At 34.8% G+C, this 22,016-nt stretch overlaps 2 protein-coding genes across 2 annotated transcripts; one reads left to right on the top strand and one right to left on the bottom strand.

The window, feature by feature from the left end:
* The first annotated feature begins 2 nt into the window (after positions 1-2).
* LOC146148656 (cytosolic endo-beta-N-acetylglucosaminidase-like) lies at positions 3-12,854 on the top strand. Its single transcript, XM_083386350.1, has 6 exons — positions 3-274; positions 1,636-1,821; positions 7,318-7,435; positions 9,916-10,064; positions 10,549-10,731; positions 10,853-12,854. The coding sequence occupies exons 1-6, from the start codon at positions 3-5 to the stop codon at positions 11,904-11,906; spliced, it is 1,962 nt and encodes a 653-aa protein (XP_083242476.1). The 3' UTR covers positions 11,907-12,854.
* An 858-nt stretch (positions 12,855-13,712) lies between these two features.
* LOC146148655 (creatine kinase M-type-like) lies at positions 13,713-20,645 on the bottom strand. Its single transcript, XM_083386351.1, has 9 exons — positions 20,603-20,645; positions 20,384-20,504; positions 19,210-19,344; positions 17,959-18,163; positions 17,764-17,888; positions 17,040-17,178; positions 16,273-16,437; positions 16,017-16,118; positions 13,713-14,335 (listed from the first exon to the last, which is right to left on the bottom strand). Exons 1-9 carry the CDS (start codon positions 20,618-20,620, stop codon positions 14,218-14,220), a joined length of 1,128 nt encoding a protein of 375 aa, XP_083242477.1. The 5' UTR covers positions 20,621-20,645; the 3' UTR covers positions 13,713-14,217.
* Positions 20,646-22,016: the final 1,371 nt, after the last annotated feature.

Below are 22,016 nucleotides of genomic sequence, written 5' to 3'. Positions count from 1 at the left end.
ACATGGACATCAAATCTTTTACAACTGCTGATATTACTGTTAATGTCGACTTGAAGAGACCAAAACAGTTTATTGGAAAAAGTGTTGAACATGGTTTACCTGTAAGTACCCCACTGGAGTCAATTGAAGATTTACTTTCTTGGGAGAGAGATGACTCAGCTGACAATGGTCAGCTATACAATGTGGCATCAATCTCACACAACCCCAAACAGTCTAAAAATTGTGTAAAAACACTGGTCTGTCATGACATGAAAGGAGGTTACTTGGAAGACAGGTTAGTTAGTAACTAAAGAATATGTTTTGGCACAACCTTGCTGTTTTTGAAGTTAAAGTTTCTGCTTTATTTCCCATAAAGTGTAGAATAAGCGTAAAATTTAAATACATCTAAAAAGGGGTGGGAACAGCTTTGAAAAACATGCACTTAGGCTGAATAGCTTAAATTATAATGTCATAGCATTTATATATTCAACGCCTTTCAGGTTGAATATTATTTTAATAGTAAAACTTGGCCAATAGTATAGTTTGGGAGGGGGCATGGCCTGGTGGCCCTGTGATGCAAAAAAAAATAAGCCAAGATAAAAACTCCAGCCACACTAACTTCTAAAATATAGCAAAGCGACTGTATGGTTATCACTCAGCACACAACCACAGGATAAAACTGTAATATTAAAGAATAGCATGTGGCCCACTATAAGTGGCAGACTACTGTATTAAACCGTCTAATGGTAATTTCTAACTGGCCGGTCACTCATTCATTGTTTATCATGTTCTTCCTCCTGTTTAATAGAATTAAGATGTCAAAATCTTTCACAAGTTTCACATCTATTCCTTTAATGAGGTTTGAAGGCAAGATTAATTGATTGAAATACCTGGCAATAGTTTTACTTAGCCCCTTTCGCTTTTCTACAAGATCGTTCCCTATAATAATACCAATATTTGTTTTTCTAACTTTATAAAACCTCAGAAACAAATCAATATAACTTTGTATATGGGGACTTGATACCTTTAAGAAACAAGTGGCCATACTAAACTGTTAAGAAATTCATATTTTGAAAACTAAAGAAGCTAGAGTTACAAACGTGAACAACATTTTTATGGAAAAAAATATTTTTGACATTTTTTTACTTCATCCTTGGCGTTGTTAGGTTGTTTTAGATTTGTTTTTATGCATTGATTGAATATATTTTATTTAAAAGAACAAGCATTTCTTTTTAATTAATATTTCAAATTAAAATTACACTTGGCTCAAACGGGTTTACATTTTAAAGCAATCATATTCTTGAACAGCTATTTTTAAGAATGTGAATAAGCATTCTACCAGGCAAATATTATTGCAATAAACAAAAAAAGAATAAAAATGGATTATTTAATAATATTTTTAATACGCATATAACAAATCGTTTTATTGCTTTAGCCCAAAACTTATGAAACTGGCACAAGTTGTTGGACTAGCAGTTGACAACCACAATTTTAGCAAACCAAATAAAGCTATTTGTGTACACATAACAGTTAATTATGCAACTTTATCACAATATAGTCAGTATCAAATTTACCATTTTTATCATCAGATCAGTGTTCATTAAGTGTGGTAAACTGTGGAATATTTTATTTCTCCAACTCATACATGTTTTGTAGGTTTTCACAGGGTACTGACCAGCCATTGGGATACTACAACATTTATTGGAGTGGTATTGACATATTTGTTTATTTTTCCCATAACTTTGTCACTATTCCCCCTGTTGGTTGGATAAATGCTGCTCACCAAAATGGGGTGACAATATTGGGAACTTTCATTACAGAATGGGATGTTGGAAAAAAGAGGTGCTTCATATTTTGAGAAATAAATAATAAATATAGTAGTTGGCATACTGGCAGAATCTTGCCCAGCCTTCTGGTGACAAGCATTTTGGGTCCAAATTCTTTATGTTTTTTTGCTCTCGTCCCTAAAGTTGTTTGGTTAAATTGGCAGAAATTTTCAATTTTAAAGAATAAGTGACATATTAGGCACATAACAGAGATTTGTATATTGCTCAAAATAGGGGCCTTTAAAGTCCAGTTTTAATAAAAATTGTTTGCCAAGGTTATGAGTCACACAGCCAATGTTCTCTCTAATTTTTAACCATGTGAACAGCTGCCAAAAATGTTGCACAAGAGCTGAAAATCAGTGTGCAAAGTGCCCAAATTTTATTAAACGTAAAAGTGACCAAATAGGCTCCATTTTTTTTAGTAGATACTAGACGAAATACCCGGCGTTGCCCAGGTTACAAAGAATAGGGTAACACTAATTTACGGAATTGATGAATGGTCGGAACGCTCACAGTAATATTGTTAAAGATAATAACACTTGACCCACCTTCACCCAAACGCTAACCCCCACCCTAACCCAAATATTGTGCGTTGGTTTAATAATTGTTTTAACGGGGTAACACTTAAATTAGTGAGCATTCCTACCATTCCGACCATTCATCATTCCGTAAATTAGTATTACCAAAAAGAATATTTACCGGTTATTCGTAAGATCTTCGTAAATGACATAAATAATGCAAACATATTTTTTTTAAATGTCAAAACAAATTTGCTTATGCCTAAACGTTTGAACTGAGTGTCACTACATAGAAATTTCAAATCATGTGATGTGAAGTCGGTTAACTATAGCGCACAACACTTGGCTAAGCATGCAATACATCTTTTAAGTAACGAAAACCTGTGACGTTTGTCAATTGAGAATAACTCCCAAACGTAAAACTTTTAGATTGCAACAGCAATTGCTTAGACTTGATTAAAAGCGTCATGTTTAAACAAATACGTAATCCCGGTGCTAAACTGCTTTAAACGTCAGAAAAATCCTCATTGAACAAACAAATGCTTACTGTAAACTACTGCAATAAACGCAATATTTCGCGAACTCTGCTAAGTATTGCGTGGGCAAACACGTTGTAAGAAGTCATTAGGCTTTGGCCTCAATCACTATCGCTAACAAACGGCTTAAAAATAAAAATTCAATTCTTCGTAAATTTGCGAACTCTACCTAAATTTTTCGCGTAAACAGGCATCAATAATTTCCTAAACATAATAGTCTTAGTTGGAAACATTACAATTTTACTTTATGAAGGAAATGTACTTATAGTTTTATTTTTTATTTCCCGGCAGGTAAATTAAACTTGGACTATATTTTACTTACTGCGACAACAAACGCGATATTTTGCGAACTCTGCCAAAATTTGGCATTGTTAAACTTAAGTCTTTATTTGGAACGTTGCACACGTTTGTTCGCATAGTTTATAATAGTGGTTCTCAACCGGGGGTCCACAAAAACTTCTCAATATACCTATATTAAATTAACTAACGCTGGGGCTTGGGGATACATGCTTAAACACAATCTTGGTAACATTGTACCATGTTGATAATTGCATTGTAACATTTTATGACGTAACAATGTTATACAACACATTGTAAACAGAAAGTGAAAATTTCAAGAGTGAGGTTTGAACTCACGACCATTGGTTCACGAAACCAGTTCTCTACCACTGAGCTAAAGCGGGGCAATTGCTCGAATTTCATATTATAATCATTACCGACTGTGCGAACATCTTACATGTTACATCTCACAAACTTTCTCTTTTATTATGTGGACATATCCAAAGCGACTCAACAGATTATGGCATCACTGCCTTTAACACAGCATATTGTGTTTCATTTGACCTCATGGGGATTCACCTAACTTGTAAATTCAATAAAAGTTGTTCCCAAACACAAACTAATAACATTGTTTTGGGATACTTCAGTTTTGATTAGCTCCCAAATACAAGATGTATATATTTTTGGCCTGGTTTGTGTATCGGACTGATGAGTTTGTTGCAAAGAAGTAACGGACAATATGCACAGAAGAGCACAAGAGGCGTGGCAATAATATTATTAGAAAGACAGCCATTTTCTCCCAGACATAAAAATTAATCTTTATGTGGAGTGTTAGCTCACTTAGCCAAGTAAAGCGCTGTGCAACCGCCAAACGGTCAGGGCAATTACAGCGCATATTACAGTGTTTTCAGTATTGACTTTTTTCATCAAACGAAAGATAATCACAGATAATTGCATTACTTTTGTTTGAAAAAGTTTAAAGCTATTAAGCAACAAGGTTTTTTCATATATAGCAAAATTTTATAAGAATTTTAGTTTGCCAAGACAAAGAATTCAATAATCTTTCACTGTCAGGCGGTTAACTGCGATAATAATTTATAACCTGTCAGTAGATTAAATGCAATGACTTTATTCTTATGAGGAAGTGGTTCTTTTTAGTGCACCTATTTTATAATTTCTCTTCCTTGCCCTCCTCAGATATTAACAAGGTATTGTAAAAAATTTGTTATTTGTAAGACACCATAAAAAAAACAAATGAAACCTTCTCAAAATTTTTGGTTAAATTAGCTAAAAATTAATGAAGGGCACATGATGCATTAAGCACACAAACAATACACAATGCTTGTTTTTTTGCCTTTCATCAGAATGTGTTGTCTGTTTGAATCCATAGCTTTAAAACATCACGAAAAAAGTTTGCACAAAGAGAAAAAAGTTATATGTTGCGTTTATCAGGTTTGAAACAGCATTACTTAATATGGCAATATTGCAAACATATTATAGATCCACACAGTGTTTTTTTAAGGTGTTTTGGTGGACCGAAACGGTCCCCCAAATTTCTCCAGCGGTTTACCAAATTTTGGACTTGCAACTTTTTGGTATTTAAATGAAACACTTGCGGTCTCTTAAAACTACTTAGCAGTCACCCAAACCAAACCTTAAAAAAAAACCTGGATCCACACATATGGAAAAACACACACCTGGTACTGGTTTGTTGTCAAAGAAAAAAGGTGTAAGATAAATATTACAGGAACATAATATAACTTTCATTAAGTTTGGCCCAAATTGTCATTTGAATAGGGCTGTTATATTCGATGAAGCATTTTCCTATAACACAAAACATACAATGCTCAACACAGAGACTCTAAGCCAGGGGTCGGCAACCTTTTTCTAGACGCGGGCCAAAACCAAACTCGGAAAGATCTCTGCGGGCCGCACAAAATAATAACTAAGAATTGTGTTATTTTGATGTTAAAGCAACCTTGGATCGTAATAACATTTAAGAAGGCTGTAAAGTGTTGGCGCAAAGAGCGAAAAAAAGCATTTGTTTGGTTTAAAATTCGAGTTCACATGTCGTCGTCCATACTACTAACGAAAAGTAATAAAACTACTTTGAGGGAACGGGCTAACATTTAAAGTTAATCTAGCTGAGTGTTGACACACCTGGCGAGCGAAGCTAGCGCGATTTTTGGTATACCGTCATTTCTTTTAAATTTCTTGCAAGTTTTTATTACATTGCCGAAAAATAAAAAAAATGTTAAAAAATGTACGTCCAACATTTTGAATACGTTTTCCGTGACGTAGTTAGCTGCTTTCCACGGCGCAACGATAAAGAAGTGCTGATCTAGTTGAAAAGACACGATCAAAACATAAACAAACCGGATGTAGAGTGTGTGTAAAAATTTTCGCACTTATGTAGTTAAATTAGTCAAAAAGTATGTGAAACGGACTCGTGTCTAAATTGTCAAAGAGGCGGCGGGCCAGATGAAATACATCGTCGGGCCGTAGGTTGCCGACCTCTGTTCTAAGCTAACATATTGTAGCAGTACTGGCGCCCCTCTGATAATTGGCTGGCATTCCATTTATGGAGGCACACCAGTTAAGAACCACTGTTATAAAGCCTTACTTTAATTGTTGGCGGCAAACAACAAGTAGGGATAACCAGTGCCTTTCTGTTTTACAATGTAGACTAGATGTTTTCTGATCACCACAAAGTGCAAAAAACATGACACATGTTACGAAAGTTCTCTCTTCCCAACCACCTACCTCTGATAAAACAAATGTTGGAAATTTTATCCGTGCGTAGCACAGAAACCTAATTTGGGCCTGTTTTTAGTCGCACCTACCTCCAATAAAACTAATTAGGGCTCTTTTTTGATACTTTTTGTTTGTACATAGATCAGATAAAACTTATTAGGGCACTTTTTGTCTGTATACGTAGCTTTGATAAAACTAATTTTGGCAGTTTTTTATCCATACACAGCTCGAATTGCAAAGGAGGTTATGTGAACTACTTATTCACAACACATGGGCCTCATTAACTGAAGCTAATTCTCTCAAAAGTGGTTTAACATTTCAACAGTCCTGCAATTTGTGATCTCCATTTTTATGAAATGATAGTTACCGCAAAACTCTGCTTTAGTAGCTGTGTCGCCAGTGAATGAATAAACCTTGCCTTGCCTTGCTTAAGTGATAAACAAGGGAATAGTTAAGCAATAGTCAACTAGGAGTTAAAATATTTAGATTATTAAAAAGGCAATCAACAAGGAAAGTAGTAAAATTTAAAATTTAAAAGTTGCCCCTTGGCCCTAATTTTTTTGTAACATAAGCAAAAACATAAGGTGGATGCGGAAGTACAACCTGTTAGTGCTCATGTCTGCCACACAAACTCTTACATAGACAATTAAATTGTCTTCTAGCATACTCATGTAAAAACATGCAGCTCACATCCAGTTTAGTTGCACCAAGGGTAAAAAATAGCCTTTATTTGGTTAAATTGGCAAAAAAATAAGACCTGAAACATTAGGCACATAACAAAGATCTCTTATTGATCTAAATAACAACATTAACAGTTTAATAGTTGTTTGTCATGGTTATGAGTCACACAGCACAACATGCCATAGTATGCATAGTGCATTTGAGCTAAATTGATTTTACTTAAAAAACATAATAAAAATGGAGTTAAGGTCACAAGAATCACAAAATAATTTTGCATTTTAGTTTAGGGGTACTGTCCCCTGTTGCCCACCTGCCAATTTCATACTTTTTTCTTTTGTCTATTTAACTGAAATTGCTGCCAGTCAAACTAAAACTGCAAATCCTCAACAATTCTATGATCATGTTTTAGTAGTTTTTAAAACAATAAACGATTGCACTGCCCCTTTTTCCAGTTATTTTTATCTTTTTTCTCAGCGCGTTTTTTATATCGGCATAACAAAAATATTTTCTGCCAATTGTAGTGCGGAATGTTTATATATAATTATTTATGCCCTCGAAAATGCTCACCAGAACATAAATTTGAATCAAAATGAATTTTCTTTTTCTTCTTGATAAGCTCAGCACTTATCAGTCTTTTTTAGCTGCAGGTTAGGAAGAACCTTATTGTCCAACCAATTTTGGTTTAACAAATCAATTCTAAGTTGGTCAGAACTATTCAATAAAACATGTCATTTATTTCTTCAGGTGTAAAGCTTTTCTCTCTTCTGAAGCATTATGGAAAACCACTGCTGACCGCCTCGTTGCCATTTCGCAGTTTTATAGATTTGATGGCTGGCTTATTAATATTGAAAACCAAATTGAGGTCTGTGTTAATTGTGAAAAAAAATATATTAATATGATAAAGTATATATTTACTTTAATGTATATAAACAGGGTTAATAATAAAGCAAATTTTAACTTGCTATCAGCACTCCAAACATATTGCCACACTTGACCATAAAAACAAAACAGTTTTATTCTTACATAAATTAAGTTTGTATGGATTTCTTACATTTTATCTTATCACAGTCACTTTTTGTTGCCACACATGGACAATATTTTGTGTATCATAACTTTACTCCATGCACTATCTGGCAAGTGTTTTTTTATGTAATAGTGTGGTGTCATTGTTTAAGCGCTTTAAGCTTTATATCCCTATCGAGCGGTAAAAAATTTCCCATAAACAGGACTAGTTGGTTTGTATTCCAGTAAGTGGATTTGTACTCAAATAAGCGGTAAAATAATATTATTTTGTTACGTATTTATAGTATTACTGTTACATATTTATGCTTAGTTTTAACCTGAACACTGTTACTAAAATTACACCCGTTTACATCCGTCTGCCCCCTTCGCATCAGTAAAGTCGTAGTAAAAATGATAAACATTTTCGGCCCATATTCGTTTTGACAGCGGAAACAGATCAAGGAAAAGTTTTGGAGTATTTATTAAAGAAGATTTTTGGGGGGCAGGGTTGGTAAGACTGAAACAAATGATCTTTGCATAGTCTTTACAAAAAAAAAAAATAACAGAAAATTTATCCCTTGGTAAACTATCAGCCTTGCATCTGTATAGTCATTGGTGAAGGCAAGAAATTTTCGGCCGATATCAGCTTTTGCTTTCAGAAGCAAATCAAGGGAAAGTGCGACTTAATTTATGCCTTAAAACCAACAAACCAAAGTGTAATATTTATAATAAATTTCAAAGCCAAAAAGGTCGAGTAGATCGACAGCATCTTGATTAAAATGTTTCGATACAACTGGTATCATCTTCAGTTGATAACAATTGCGTCCTACCTTCTATAAATGATGCTTTGATTTGCTTTTCAGCCACACTAACTGAAGATGATACAAGTTCGTATCGAAACGTCTTAATCAAGATGCTGTCGATCTACTCGAACTTTTTGGCTTTGAAATTTATTATTAAGCTACATTACAGATCCGTGCATAGTGTACCAAAGTGTAATAGTTATGTAAAATTACAAGAATTAACCTGGCCAATAACCCTATTTAAAATGATCCAATTACTTAAACCACCCGGAAAAATTCCCTTGGCAAAAATACAACAACTGCAACCCTATCTGATTTGTTTTCTGCTTTGAATTTGTATATAGTTTTACAAATTTTTAAAAAATGCAACAAACCCCCATTTTTACCATACATATTCAATAAAAACAACTTGCAAATTATTTGGGTAACAGGAACCTGATACCTAGGGATGTTCAAAGTAGAATATCGAATCCTTGGATTTGAATCCAGATGGGATTCGAATCCAATTCTGCCGTTTATTTCGGGTAATTGGAACCGATATAATTTATTGTTTTACCGCCGATTGTTGCGCCTAATTGTACAAACGCGTGTGGTAAGTTGGCCTGTCGCTGCGGCGACCAATTTACAGTGCTTGCTTTAAATGTAACCTGGTAGTGCAGTGTCAGCGTTTTTTCGGGCGACCAATTACCGCGTCTCGCGATAACGTTCGTCTAATAATTAAGTGTCAATCAAGCGTTATTGGGCGAGCTACTAACGTGTAATGTCTGGTGTGGAGTTCGCAATTGCCCTAAATGCGTTGCAAAAGTAATATTACGTTGTAAAACGTGCTGGCCATCTACAAAATGCGCTATAGGGTTACTTAAGGTCAACTTTAGGCCAATATTCAGCGAGGCTATGCAGTTATGCACAGCGTAATTGTCAAGAATTCGTTATGTCAATAGTAACTTTGTATTCTTTGCAGTACATTATTTGACTGCATAACAGATCATGTTGGTCAAAAAAGAAGCACTAAAACCCAACAACGCTTTAAAAAACAGGACCGAATTGCTTAAGACTTCTGTGTGCAGTGTTTCATTGTACTATCTATTGGCAAAAATATAAGTTTAGGCAACAACCTGGACAGTTGACATAATACAGTTTACAGAACTGCTTCAAAATAACAGTTGTTAAGAATGTTAAACATATGGGAAATATTTTTATTATATGTACACATGTTAGCAAATTGTTTGGGCGATTTATTGCTGTGATTGTAGGCCCTGTGGGGTAGATTAAGATTAATCCCTTCCCCAAACAAAACCAAGGTTAGATAATTTAATAAAAATATACTACGATTCGCTATTCTGGATTCGTTATTCTAGATTCGAAACCTATTATTCTAGAATACCTTGGAATTCTACTTTGAACATCCCTACTGATACCTTGATTGGCTGGCCCCTGCTCTAGGTGGTATATTTATTTAGTGTTTCATCCCATTTATATATTATTTAGCAGAAAGGATTATTTTACTTTCAGTTAACATATTTTTTGGTTTTTGCAGAAAAGTCGCATTCCTGCTCTGCAGAGTTTTCTGCATTATCTTACCCAGGAAATGCATAAAATTGACCTAAATAGTTTGGTGATTTGGTATGACAGTGTTACTGCGGCTGGAAGCCTGGACTGGCAAAATGAACTTAACGACAAAAACAGGTGTATATTTTAGTGTTTTGAAAAAAGTTAAGGAAAACCCGAGGAAAAGTGTGTTTTTTGACCTTTTTGCACTAGTCTACCATACATGTTGTTTTACATATGTTCGTTATAGATTTATAAGAAATTTATAATTTTAGGTGCGACATTACAGTAGAAATTTGCATTCGATTAAGAGTAACCATTATTCAAAGTTAACTAACTAATATTTTTTTTAACTTCTAAACTTAGGTATCTATTAAAGCACCATGACTAACATAATAAAACACACAAGAACACAAAATCTGTCAAAAATGGTTAAATTTTAATGTCGAAAACAGATTAAAGGGATTAACCTCATCTTGTTTTTCCCAGTCAAAAGACAAAAATAGATTTAAAGACCTCTTGCTGTTCATACTATTTCAATATATGCACTGCTGTTCGACTAATTTCTTATATCTTACCTCTTGCTGTTACATATACTATTTGGAAACTAATTCATTTTTAGATCTTTCTTAGAAGCAACTGATGGTATTTTCTTAAACTATTCTTGGACAATATCACAACTGCAATTATCCAAAGAACAACTTGAGCATCCAAGCAGTATTTACGTTGGAATAGATATATTTGGTCGTGGTTGTTACGGAGGCGGAGGTTTTAATACTGCTCAAGCCCTGGCAGTAGTTAGAAGGCAAGACTTTTCTTATGTTTTCTTTTTTATGTTTTTTTTATTGTGCAGTAATTAATTTAATAGTTGGTGCTGCTCGACTTGTAGATTTATTACTACGTTGCTAAAACGTTTTGTTTTCCAGGGTTGGTCTTTCTGTCGCACTATTTGCTCCTGGGTGGGTGTACGAACAATTTGGTCCGGATCAATTTGAAAAAAAAAACGATCAGTTTTGGAAACTACTTCAGAAGTTTTTACCGTGTTATCCAATACCTGCAAATGTGGGCTTATCCAGTGATTTTTGCCCAGGGTTTTGGTATTTTCGTGATCCAGTGGTTGATCAGGAGAAACGATGGTTCTGTCTTGACCTCCAAGGACCAATGCCTATTTTACCCAGCGACTACGTCAGTATACATCAGAACGAGTCAACTAGTTGTTTAACTATTTCGGCAGTGAGCAACAAAGAGCAAGATTTAGGGTATGATTTACCCGTTCGAACAGATATGCCTGCAGTTCCAATATTCAGCTTTGTTTTACCATCTAGTGAAGACTGTGTCACAATCAGGGTTAACCCATTTTTTGATTCACCCTTGCCGAAGTTTTACGTCATAACTAACCTGGGAAGTTGTAAGGTTGACTTTGCTTTAATCGGTAGTCGTTCAATAGGTGAATTTACTGTTGAAGAGCTTGGCTTGTATAGCAGATGTGTTAAAGCCATAAAGTCCTTTGTCGTGCAAACGATAGCCGTTGCCTTAGATTCCAAAGAAACTAAAATCCAGTTGCTTAGCGTTTATCCTGGTCGCGTCGTTCCTAAAAGCCAACAATTGGTTCCAACCAAAGTAAAATGTTCTCTTTTAGATTGGGGCAAACCAAGTTCGCATAATTCTCTGTGGTTAAGCTGCTCACTTACAGTTGAAGATCTTCCAAGCAAAACTTACCAGAGTGAAATATCCTACCGTTGTTTGTCATCTGGTCTTAACACTTATCCTTCATCTTTTACTATCATTGGCCGCACTTTAACGAAACGCTATCGTATACACGAACTGTTAATCCCCAATCCTGCACTAGAGGGGCCAAACTGCTCCGTTGAGTTTTTATTTCAACATAAATCGTTTGACCGAAGTGTTTTAGGCGCTGGTCGGATTCGGCTCAATTATGCTGAAAATATTATGAAATCGAAACAGCTGTGTGAGTCTTAAAATGTTAAAATTGCAGAAAAATATTCTGTTGTCATTATTAAGGTATCCTTCTACCAATTTCGTCTTTGGCCGCTAATGCAAGAAAGATTAAGAATGAATCCAATATTTTTTTGTACAACCGAAAGCAGGAATGAAGGGCACCTTAAGCGCCGACATGTCCCTGTTGGGCTTCTACATATACATTATCGATTTCGATATATCGTTCAAAAAAAAAAAAAAAAAAAGCAATCTTGTAGTAGTGACGTAATCTGTTTAAATATGAATCTTATCGCTGTATCGTGAACTCGTCGTTGCGCATTTATTCCTTCTTTCTCGCGTGTCTTGCGCCTAACTTGTTAGTCGGACGAGTCGAGCCATGCTACGAGTGACTTTTTGAGTGCTATTAAAACCGGGACTGATAAAACTTTTATATACTATTAAAATTGTTTTTTATTCTCTAGGATCGACCTCTATCTTTATCATATTTTGGACTAAGCGAGACGCTCGCTCTGGCACGCGATAAATCTTTTTCCACAGTTTCCTGTTGGGTTTTCGCGAACATGTCGACCGATTAATCGACACGTCTTGACAAATATGTATTAAGATTATATTTATTGTATCGGAACTAGATGAGTCGTCCGTAGGGCATGTGTTTGACACGTTATTTAGACTTATATTCTCAATTTTTTTAAATTGAAAAAAACAAACTAGAAGCTGGCCCAGCTGGAACATTAAGGTTTCATTTTCTGGAGTTATGTTAAGTTGCTTTTGCTAACAGAATGTGGCAAGCATTGGAGTATGGTTGTTTCTCGACTAGCTCCTCTCTGAGCCTGTGTATCTCAGTTGGTAGAGCGGCAGTGCGATGGCTTTCTTGTTGTCTGCTTTGGCACGCATTTATTGAAGTAATATGGGTTTTGTTTTGCATACCAAACAGAGATAAATAATAATTTTATTAATGTAGCACTTTGTACTCGCAATCCTAGCGTTTTCAGTCGTTTTGCGCAACTAATCGTGGAGCTATCAAAAAATATTTGTTAGTCTGTTTAAAGAGCAGAGTATATCTTTAGCTTAAAAATATGCAGATAATCATACGAAAACAAGTTAAATAACTCACGAAAAACATCTCAAAAATACTGCTTGGTTATAAAAACTGTCCAGTCGCTAAACAAAATAACAGTCGTTGGGAAAAAATGACTTTCATCCTGAATTGATAACACTGCAGCTACAACTATTAAAAATATAACTGTAGAGTGCTGGACTACATTAATGTATAGAGCAGGGGTTCTTTAACCATTTTTGTATGTTTTACCCTTTTAACAATGATGAATATCAGATTTACCCCCAATATATAAAATGTTGTTCTTTTTAAGCCTTAATCATAACTGGACAGTTAAGCCGTACCCCGTGACAAAAATGGCAATCACGTGCATAACCAGCAGTAAAATTTTAAAAGGTGTACAGAAGACCGAACCTTACCGTTATCGCTACTAATTAATAAAGCACACCCGCTTTTGCTCAACTTTCTGGGCCTAAACTGCAATAAACTTAATGAAACACACTGCCTGCTCGCCGCCAATTAGAGAAGCATAACGCTACCGACACTAGACGATAAAGAATCGCTAGGCTAGGTTCGAATAAGTTAATCTGAACTAGGGAAGAAGTAGGCTTCCAAATACCACCTACAACTGGCACAATTTTTATAGCCCGTCAGCATGAAATGGACATTTTGATTGATAGCTATTTATTTTAAAGCAAAAAAACGCCTTTGAGATGAACTCAAAAAGATCTACGTGTAAAAACCTAGCGCTGGATGGCCATTCCCGAGATGACACAACGTTATTTTAGTGGTCTTGTTCTAGTGTTCCATATATTTTGAAAACATTTTTTTTATTTTATAACAATTAACATTATAACAATAATAAATAGACCAGATTATTTTTAGTAATTTTTATTTAAAACCACGCAAAATCTAGTAAAACTTTCTACACATAGATTCAAAATATTGTAAAGGCACAGCAACATACAATTAATCTACTGTAAAAGCAAAAGTGAAATCAATCATTTCAGAAAAGTGCTTGGCAAAGTTGTACAAAAAGGGCAAGCGCAAAAGCTAACTGCAAAAGAAACACAGCACAAAAAATCTCAATAAATCACAAAGTAGTAACACTGTTTTTTTAAATTAAGTTTCTAAAACTTTATCTATCAAAAAAAAGGTAATGGGGCAGATTTGATCGTGAACTTATACGGGGGAAGTAAAAATATTAAGAAATAGTATTAGGGGACCAAATATATTTCAGATAATTCGTAAATGTACAATGTACATTTGAAATAATTATGGTGGTACTAGTGAGTCGATTTCTTCGCCAGCCATCAGTTTCTTTTCCATTTGTATCAAAAGACCAACTCCATCTACTACACATTGTACTTGATCAACTTCAGAGGAACCCAGTCTGCAAAAATAATCATGAATAAAAATGTTTGAATGTAGCATATCAAGTCTTTTGGTCATCACTATGTGTATATTGCTGCCTTTTTTGGTAAAAAAATAAAGATTTTAGATGGTTTCCCTAGCAGGGAGCTATCTCAGGGCTTGTAAAATGATTGATTTCTCGACAATGACCCCCGTAAGTGCTTAAAACAGGAGGTAATGCATATTTGACGGTAAAATTTTTAAACCGCTCTTTAAATGTAACTTCATTTTTAAAAATCCATAACTTCAAACACCGGCGCTGTAGGTTCCAACATTTACACCACGTTTTAAATGTTTAATATAAATCTTTTTTTTTTAAACTAAGTGGCGCGCCCCTGTATTAAACATATATATTTTTTTTCACTTACACACTACACAGTTCTATCAGATGAGTCATTTTCAGGTTCGTATCCAGGAGTGAGGCACCAGGTCATGTCCCCACAAAAAAGCTATATTTTTTGCCAACATGCATTATTATTATTTTTTTAAGTAGTTTTCTGTTAGTTGATATTTTCAATAATCAAAGTTCTTTCGAATAGCAAAATCTGCCTGAATCCGAATAGTGAAAACAAACGATTCTGGTTGCACATCAATTGTTTACAATTGATATTTTCAAGTAATATTTCTTTTAGCTTACCGATAACTGATTTGAATCTAAATTACGTTTGCTTTAAAGAGCAATATTGCAAGTAGAACATGACTGGTATTGTTATGATTGTCGCATTTAATCAATGCGTGTAGCTAGGAAAATATCTTTATTTCAATTTTTGGTTAGGGCAGATAAAAGCTACAACCTGTTCGGCTATACAATCAATTTATTTTATGTTGATGATTGTAGACTAGAACCACTGATAGGCTATTGCAAAGATGCGCTGTTATTGAGATACGATTTAGGGGGAAGTTACGGCCGTCCTATCCGACATCAATTAATTCATGGTCAAATTTGCAATTTTATAAAACTAAAAACGGCAAAGACTCTGATTGGTAATTTACCAATTTGTACATTATATATTTTTCCTATAATAACAATAATTTATTTTGGACAAACCTGTTTCAAAATCGTGAGGTGTGCGCTCCTAAAGTTATACACTCGTTTGCGTAAAACCGGTGTGCACAAAAGCAGGGCATTTTTGCTTTGTTAGACAAAACTCAGCATGACATTTAAATGTTTTTGAGCGAAAGAAGCTGAGTAACATAATATTTGAAATACCGAAATAAAAGTTTTAAAATGCGAACATTAGGGAAGTAATAATTTTATTGCTTTAGTACAGCTCGATTGTTCAGGTCTAAGCATAAATCTTTATCATAATTGACAGTATTATTTATTTGTCAAGTTATTCTCAACAGAAATAACTTTTCGCCCATTGGTTATGATTGAATATATATGCGTTATGATAATTTCGATGTATATTTTTAGACTCGATTGTCGGTCACATAATTTGCTAGAATTTTTGTGTTACTTGGTCCTTTTATGTCCAATTGATCTACGTTCTAACTTCCTTGGGGAGTTTTAATATTGTGAGACGCCCACAATGTGAGGCGAACACTACTACTAAAAAGAGTATTTTTACAAAACTTTTCTCAGGACGCGGATCTTTTGGTCGTTTTATGAGCTTTTCGAAAAATAATTAAAATCCGTGCTACAAATCATTTGAACATACCTGTCTAAATTGGAGATGTCGAAAGTACCGTCATTAGAAGCAGTATCAACTCCTCCTGTACCTCGCTTCTGTAGCCTTAGGCGTTCCAATATGTTGTCAAATCTAGAAGCGACAAGCATGTATTGGCATTAAATTAATAATGATAATCTCAGAGGTTTAGCAGTGCAAAATGCATGGTAATTTAACATTGTTAGCTCAAAAAACAAAAAAATATCACCTTATCTACGCTGTAAACACTGTATGTAAACCACCATACCTTTTGTCCTTACTAAGCTGTGGAAGTTTCACATGAACTCCTCCTCTCAAACCTGTTCCAAGGTTTGAAGGACATGTCAAAATGTAGCCGAGATGGTTGTTGTGCATGAACGATTTACCGTTGGCTTTCAGAGTATCTTCAAATTCTTTAACCCCTCGACAAAACCTATACCAAGTTGGTTTCATTTTAATGAAACTATAGTTATACCGCAAGGACTAAAACATTAAAAAAATCTATATAGCAATAAAAACACATTTCTAGTTTTTAGTCACACAAATATATATCCTTATTACGCTTGTTTATATCTGTAATATCGCCTTTCTGAATGCATAAGGTCACGTCAACAATACACACGTGCTTTAGGGAGAGCTTACAGATTTCAGTTGCCACTAAGGATGTCTAAATTATAGACAAACTAGCTAGCCTCGGGAGAAATATTTACCACCACAGTCTATCGAGCTCATTGCTCTTAGACTTAGAGTCTGCCTATACACCGCAAGCTTAGTGGTGGTGTGGAAGTGAAAAACAAACCGTATCACTGTTGTATCATCAGTCCGGGCAAGTAAATGAACCATTAATAATTATTATACACATAACATATATATATTATATATCTATCCGACATTTTATTTTCGTATTAACCAACGACAACGGAAAGCAATCACAAGCACGAGTGTCAGCCCACCATGGAAATTAATACAGCTTTTATATCAAAAATACGGTTTTTGTTTATATTTTTCGAAGGTCATTTTCAGGATTAGACATACCTTTCAAACACTGCTTTCATGTTTCCGCCCTTTTCCATTGATATCAGGCGCAAATGATCTTCTTCATTAATCCACACAAGGAAATTCTTCTGCTCATTGTGCCATATCCCGCGAGCGTCTGGCCAGTCCCTTGCCATACCTACACAGCCATTAGTAATTTTACTTAAAATACACCCTTCAATTTTACTTAAAATACACCCTTCAATTTGACTTAAAATACACCTTATATTTATTTTTTTCAGTTTTTAATAAATATCAAATTTATGGTATAAATAGTAAAAATGTGTATTTATATACAGTCCGCAACAAGATTTACAAAGACCAAGGTCCTCGACTTTACTTAAAACAAAAAAGTTTAGGGCTCAGTTTTTATAACTTATTCATTTTTTGAATTCCCTCGGCATAGTAAAGCATAGCAAAACAGCTGTACAATTTATTTTGACAAAAAAATCATACTTAACCCTTTGTAAGTCATTGTTACATTGATCCTAAGGTCCTTACCACAGTTAAAAAGCCATTGTTGAAGAGCTATGTTTTAGTAAGTACAGGAAATATTTTTAACTTACTGACGTCACTTTTACTATATTAGTTGTACAATCTAAAGCTTGGTTTAGGGCCTATTCCGACGGGTTATGGTTATATTAACGTAAAGAAACTCGTAAAATGCCATACACAGCAAAACAGTTTACACTTTAAAGTATTGATAACCATAAAGGAACCTTACCAGCACTTGTTAGAAGGGGAGAGACAGGCTTGTCAAAAAGAAAGTGATCTGCAATAAGTTGGTTTTGTTCTTCTTCTGTCATTTCACCCAAAGGGTAGTATTTTCCTTGGAGGTCCCCCGACATTCTTAACAAATATATTGTAATAAATATATATATTAACGATAAGGTTTTCCACAGTAAAAAATATTCAGTACTTTAAAAGTGCGTTTCGCGATAGTTTTTCAACTGATCGTCTTTCGGCTCTTGAGCACCACGGTGGGAGTGATAGTCCTCTGATGCTTCGTCCAGTGCGTACACGACTTGAAATGACGAATTCCTCGTCGAATTCACCACCTCTCAACTTGCTTGCATCCAAATCAGTATTGTGAACCCCGTCATTGGGGTAACCGTTGTGGCGTTCTTAACATTGTAATAATGCAATGAAAGTAGCAACTTATTTTGCGGAAACAAGGTATGACTTTGAGATGAATACTAATACATTTATTTAATGTATGTTCAAAATCGCGTGGGCTAAGTAGTGACCATCGTTTGCAAATGACAAAAACAAAGAAGCAAAACTTGAATTCTTAAAACACTATAAAATGCATTCGAAATTTTGACTGCATCAAAAATCTTAAAAACAGGCGCCGCATACCTTCAAATAAAAAAAATCACTGTATATAATAGCATTTATTAGGAGTAGTTTGACAAACCAGTTATGACGAGCATTTAGAATTAGGAAGATTCGCAGGAGGCGCTAAATTTTTTTGTTTTCAGTTAATGGTGGCTACAAATATAGTTTTGCGGGTCTATATTCCTGTGACAACAAAGTTAAACTTTGACTTAACAAAATTCATCTCTAATGTCAAAAAAGTAACGTTTATTATAGCAAGTAAGCTTATAGATTTAAATTTTAAACGGGCCTACTTTTTTGTCAATAAATAGTAATATCTTTGAATTGGGACACCGCCTCTCGAGACGGTGTTTCCGCTTTCCCAAGGCACAAATTAGTTGAGAAACACTGTTTTTGTGTCAAACAATGTGGAAAATGGGAATAATATAGAATAAGTTGTTGTTCGCGTGACACCCACGAATGACTTTTGTAGCACAGTATGATTGTACAATGTTTTGGATTTTAATACCAACCTCCAAGCCAACATTCCTAATTTGGATCCTAATCCCACCCTCACCCAATATGAAACGTAACCATAAGTACACTATATGAAAAAATTTCACACACATAAGTTGATCTTATTCAAGTGGTAAGATCAAAGCGGCCCAATATAGATCAAAGCAACAAGTGCATGTGATCGTTTGGAACCAACCGACCCTGCAATGTTTCATACAGTGTGCAATGTGGCGACTAAAGTACTTTAAATATTGACCACTGCATTAAAATGAGAGGAGTACACACCTATACATTGAATTGAACACAAATTACAATAACTGTTCTTTTACTAACTTACTTGAAATAATAGGATGAAAAAGTTCTTTAAACACATCGTAACACTGCTCATCTCCGGCAGTGAGACCGACAGTAAAGATAAAAGGGTGTCCAGGATTGTCCACTCCAGTTTGAATGCAACTATCCAAGTCACACCCTACACAAGATAAAATGATAGTTGACCATTATATCCATACACTACTCAAAAGTCGAAACAGGTTCACGTTAAAACCTACTGGGTCGGGGCCGTTAGGCAGTATAATCTGGCCTGACACCAAGTTTACTTTTTTGTTGCGTCAATTTGACCACGCTTTCTTAAAGTTTTTTAAACAGGATTTTTTTAGTAATAAATTTAGCAAGAAACCAAGTGAAAACAAATGTTAATGATTCGGGTAACTTGCTGTAAGAAAAGATTGTACATAAATAACATGTGTAATGTAACTTCAACTTTCTACTACTAGGGTGGATAAATACATGTTATCACACCTCAAATATTATTTTTGTTCGTTTTAACTTTACGTAAATACCGATGGTTTTTACCCTTAGCCTGGTCTTTCTTGCTGCCTTATATAGGGGCCAACAAATAAATGCACCTCAAACTGCTGGTTTTTCCCTTTTTAACGCCCTTTTTTGGCACGAGCCAGGATACTTCAAGGCTGCGAAAACGCTTTTAATTTTTTTCGAAATGACAGTGGTTTAAGTAAGGGTTACCAATTTAGAAAAATCAAATTCCCGGACACATTAGGATAGGTGGGACGCGATCAAATTATTATTCATCTATTTCATTCGTCTCATATTGTGTTTACTTACAAAAAGTGCATTTTAGCAAATTGTATCGCCTAAGCTTCGCTCTGATATCCACGCTTAGAATTTATGTCGCCGCCAAAAAAGGTTGCGCAACATGCTGTAAAGCCACTAACAATGTACTATTTATGTATATGTTGCTTTAATTTATAAAACACCAACTGTCTGTTTCAATTTTTGCCACTAAACTGATTGGTCATGGTAAAAAAACAAGGACACATCACTGAATTCGTCTGGGAAAATACGGAGGTATCGTGACCCTAACTAAATTGCACTTAAGTAGGGTGACTTGACTTAAATTGCACCAAGTCAAGTCCCCTTCCCCTTCTTGTCTTTGACTTAAGACATTACAACACTGGTCATGATCTAGTACTGAATCACAAACATTTTACCGGAAGCAGTCCTTTTATCCTTCAGAAGATTATATATTTCCTTTGTGAGACATTTTGCCATCCAGTTGTTATGGCGCGATAAGTCCGGATAGTTGTCGAACGATTTTGATTTTGCCACCACCTTAAAAAAATATGTGCTGTTTTGTCAAAAAAAAACATATAAGCATAAAAACTAATAAATACCAATTGGCTTTCTTTTAAACAAATAAAACAAGAAACCTGAGTTTGCAACTCCATCGCCGGTTTAACTGCCGAAATTTCAGGCGGTACAAGGTGATCGATAGATTTACTTTCTTCTAAGACCTTTTCCATCTCTATCAATTTTTCAACACCATCAATCACACATTGTACTTGTTCCACTTCTGATGTTCCTAGTCTGTGATGGCAAGGTTAAAACAGATATCTTTATCAGGTCGTTGGTTAACTGCCGTGTAATTTGACTTAAGATTATATTTTTTGTTGACTTTTCAATTAATTTGTTTTGTTTTTCTACATTTTTTTTCTCTTTATAGGTAAACCAGTATACTATTCTTAACCTCCTTACTTTCATCATGCCACTTTTTTCATTAAAATGTGTTTATTTGGTCAATTTACTAAAAATGACGCATTGAAGTAAACAATTGCACATTGCTCGTGCTCAATTTTTTGGCTTTATATGTAAAATGGACAAACATGGTTTAAGGATCATTGACTTCCCAATAGAGCAGGGGTCGGCAACCTACGGCCCTCGGGCTCGGCCCCTAGTAAAAATCATCCAGCCCGCGACCTGTGTTACAAGTTGGACACAAGGCCATGCCTCATATTTTTAACTATGTTAACTATACGAAAATTTTAAAAAAATTTGCGCTCCGCGCCAATCGTTTTTGCGTTTTGAGAGAGGCTTCTCAGATCAAAGACGACGTGCGCATGAATCCTATATAAGATGAAGCCGACACTAGCACCAAACGAAGCCGATTGTACACAGAAGTGAAAGTAGGATAATCGTTTTACCAAAACGATATGGTAAAACGATTATTCGATGCAGTGCACAAATATGAAAGTAAAATCTTAGTTTAAATACATACACGGAAAACAATAGTCCATATATGGAACTGCACTCGCAGTCAGTTTATAACACATAAAATACAAATAAAACCATGAAAATAAAAAAACAAAACCAACCATCAACAAAAATATATAATTTTCCCTTTTAAAAAAAGAATGTAGATGAAAAATAAAATGGAAAAACAATGTATCACTTTGACATTTTTAAATTACCATTTTTTAATTTGAAAAACAAACTTACTATCAATGCAAGTAAAACCGGATAAATCACAAAGCCTAAAAGAAAGACCTTTTTTCACTACATGTACGTGCATAATCAGTTGCGCATGCCAAGGCCTTTTTGAAAGAGAGGTTATAATATAAAGAAACCTTTCACAATAGTTAAAATTTCGCTTGTTGGAATAACGCAATCTCATGAAAAATACACGATAACTAGAAAATGCAGTATTTTTGGAAACTCAACAACTAATAGCTATGAAACAAGTGTTATGGTTTCAACTAAACCTACCTATCTGAGTTGGAAATGTCAAAGGTACCATCGGTAGAAGCTGTGTCCACACCTCCAGTACCACGTTTTTGCAATTTCAAA

This window comes from Ascidiella aspersa, chromosome 4 (assembly GCF_963924565.1).
Source record: "Ascidiella aspersa chromosome 4, kaAscAspe10.2, whole genome shotgun sequence".
NCBI lineage: Eukaryota > Metazoa > Chordata > Ascidiacea > Phlebobranchia > Ascidiidae > Ascidiella > Ascidiella aspersa.
Note: the sequence above shows the minus strand (reverse complement) of the source record. Positions and strands in the feature narration are given on the sequence as shown.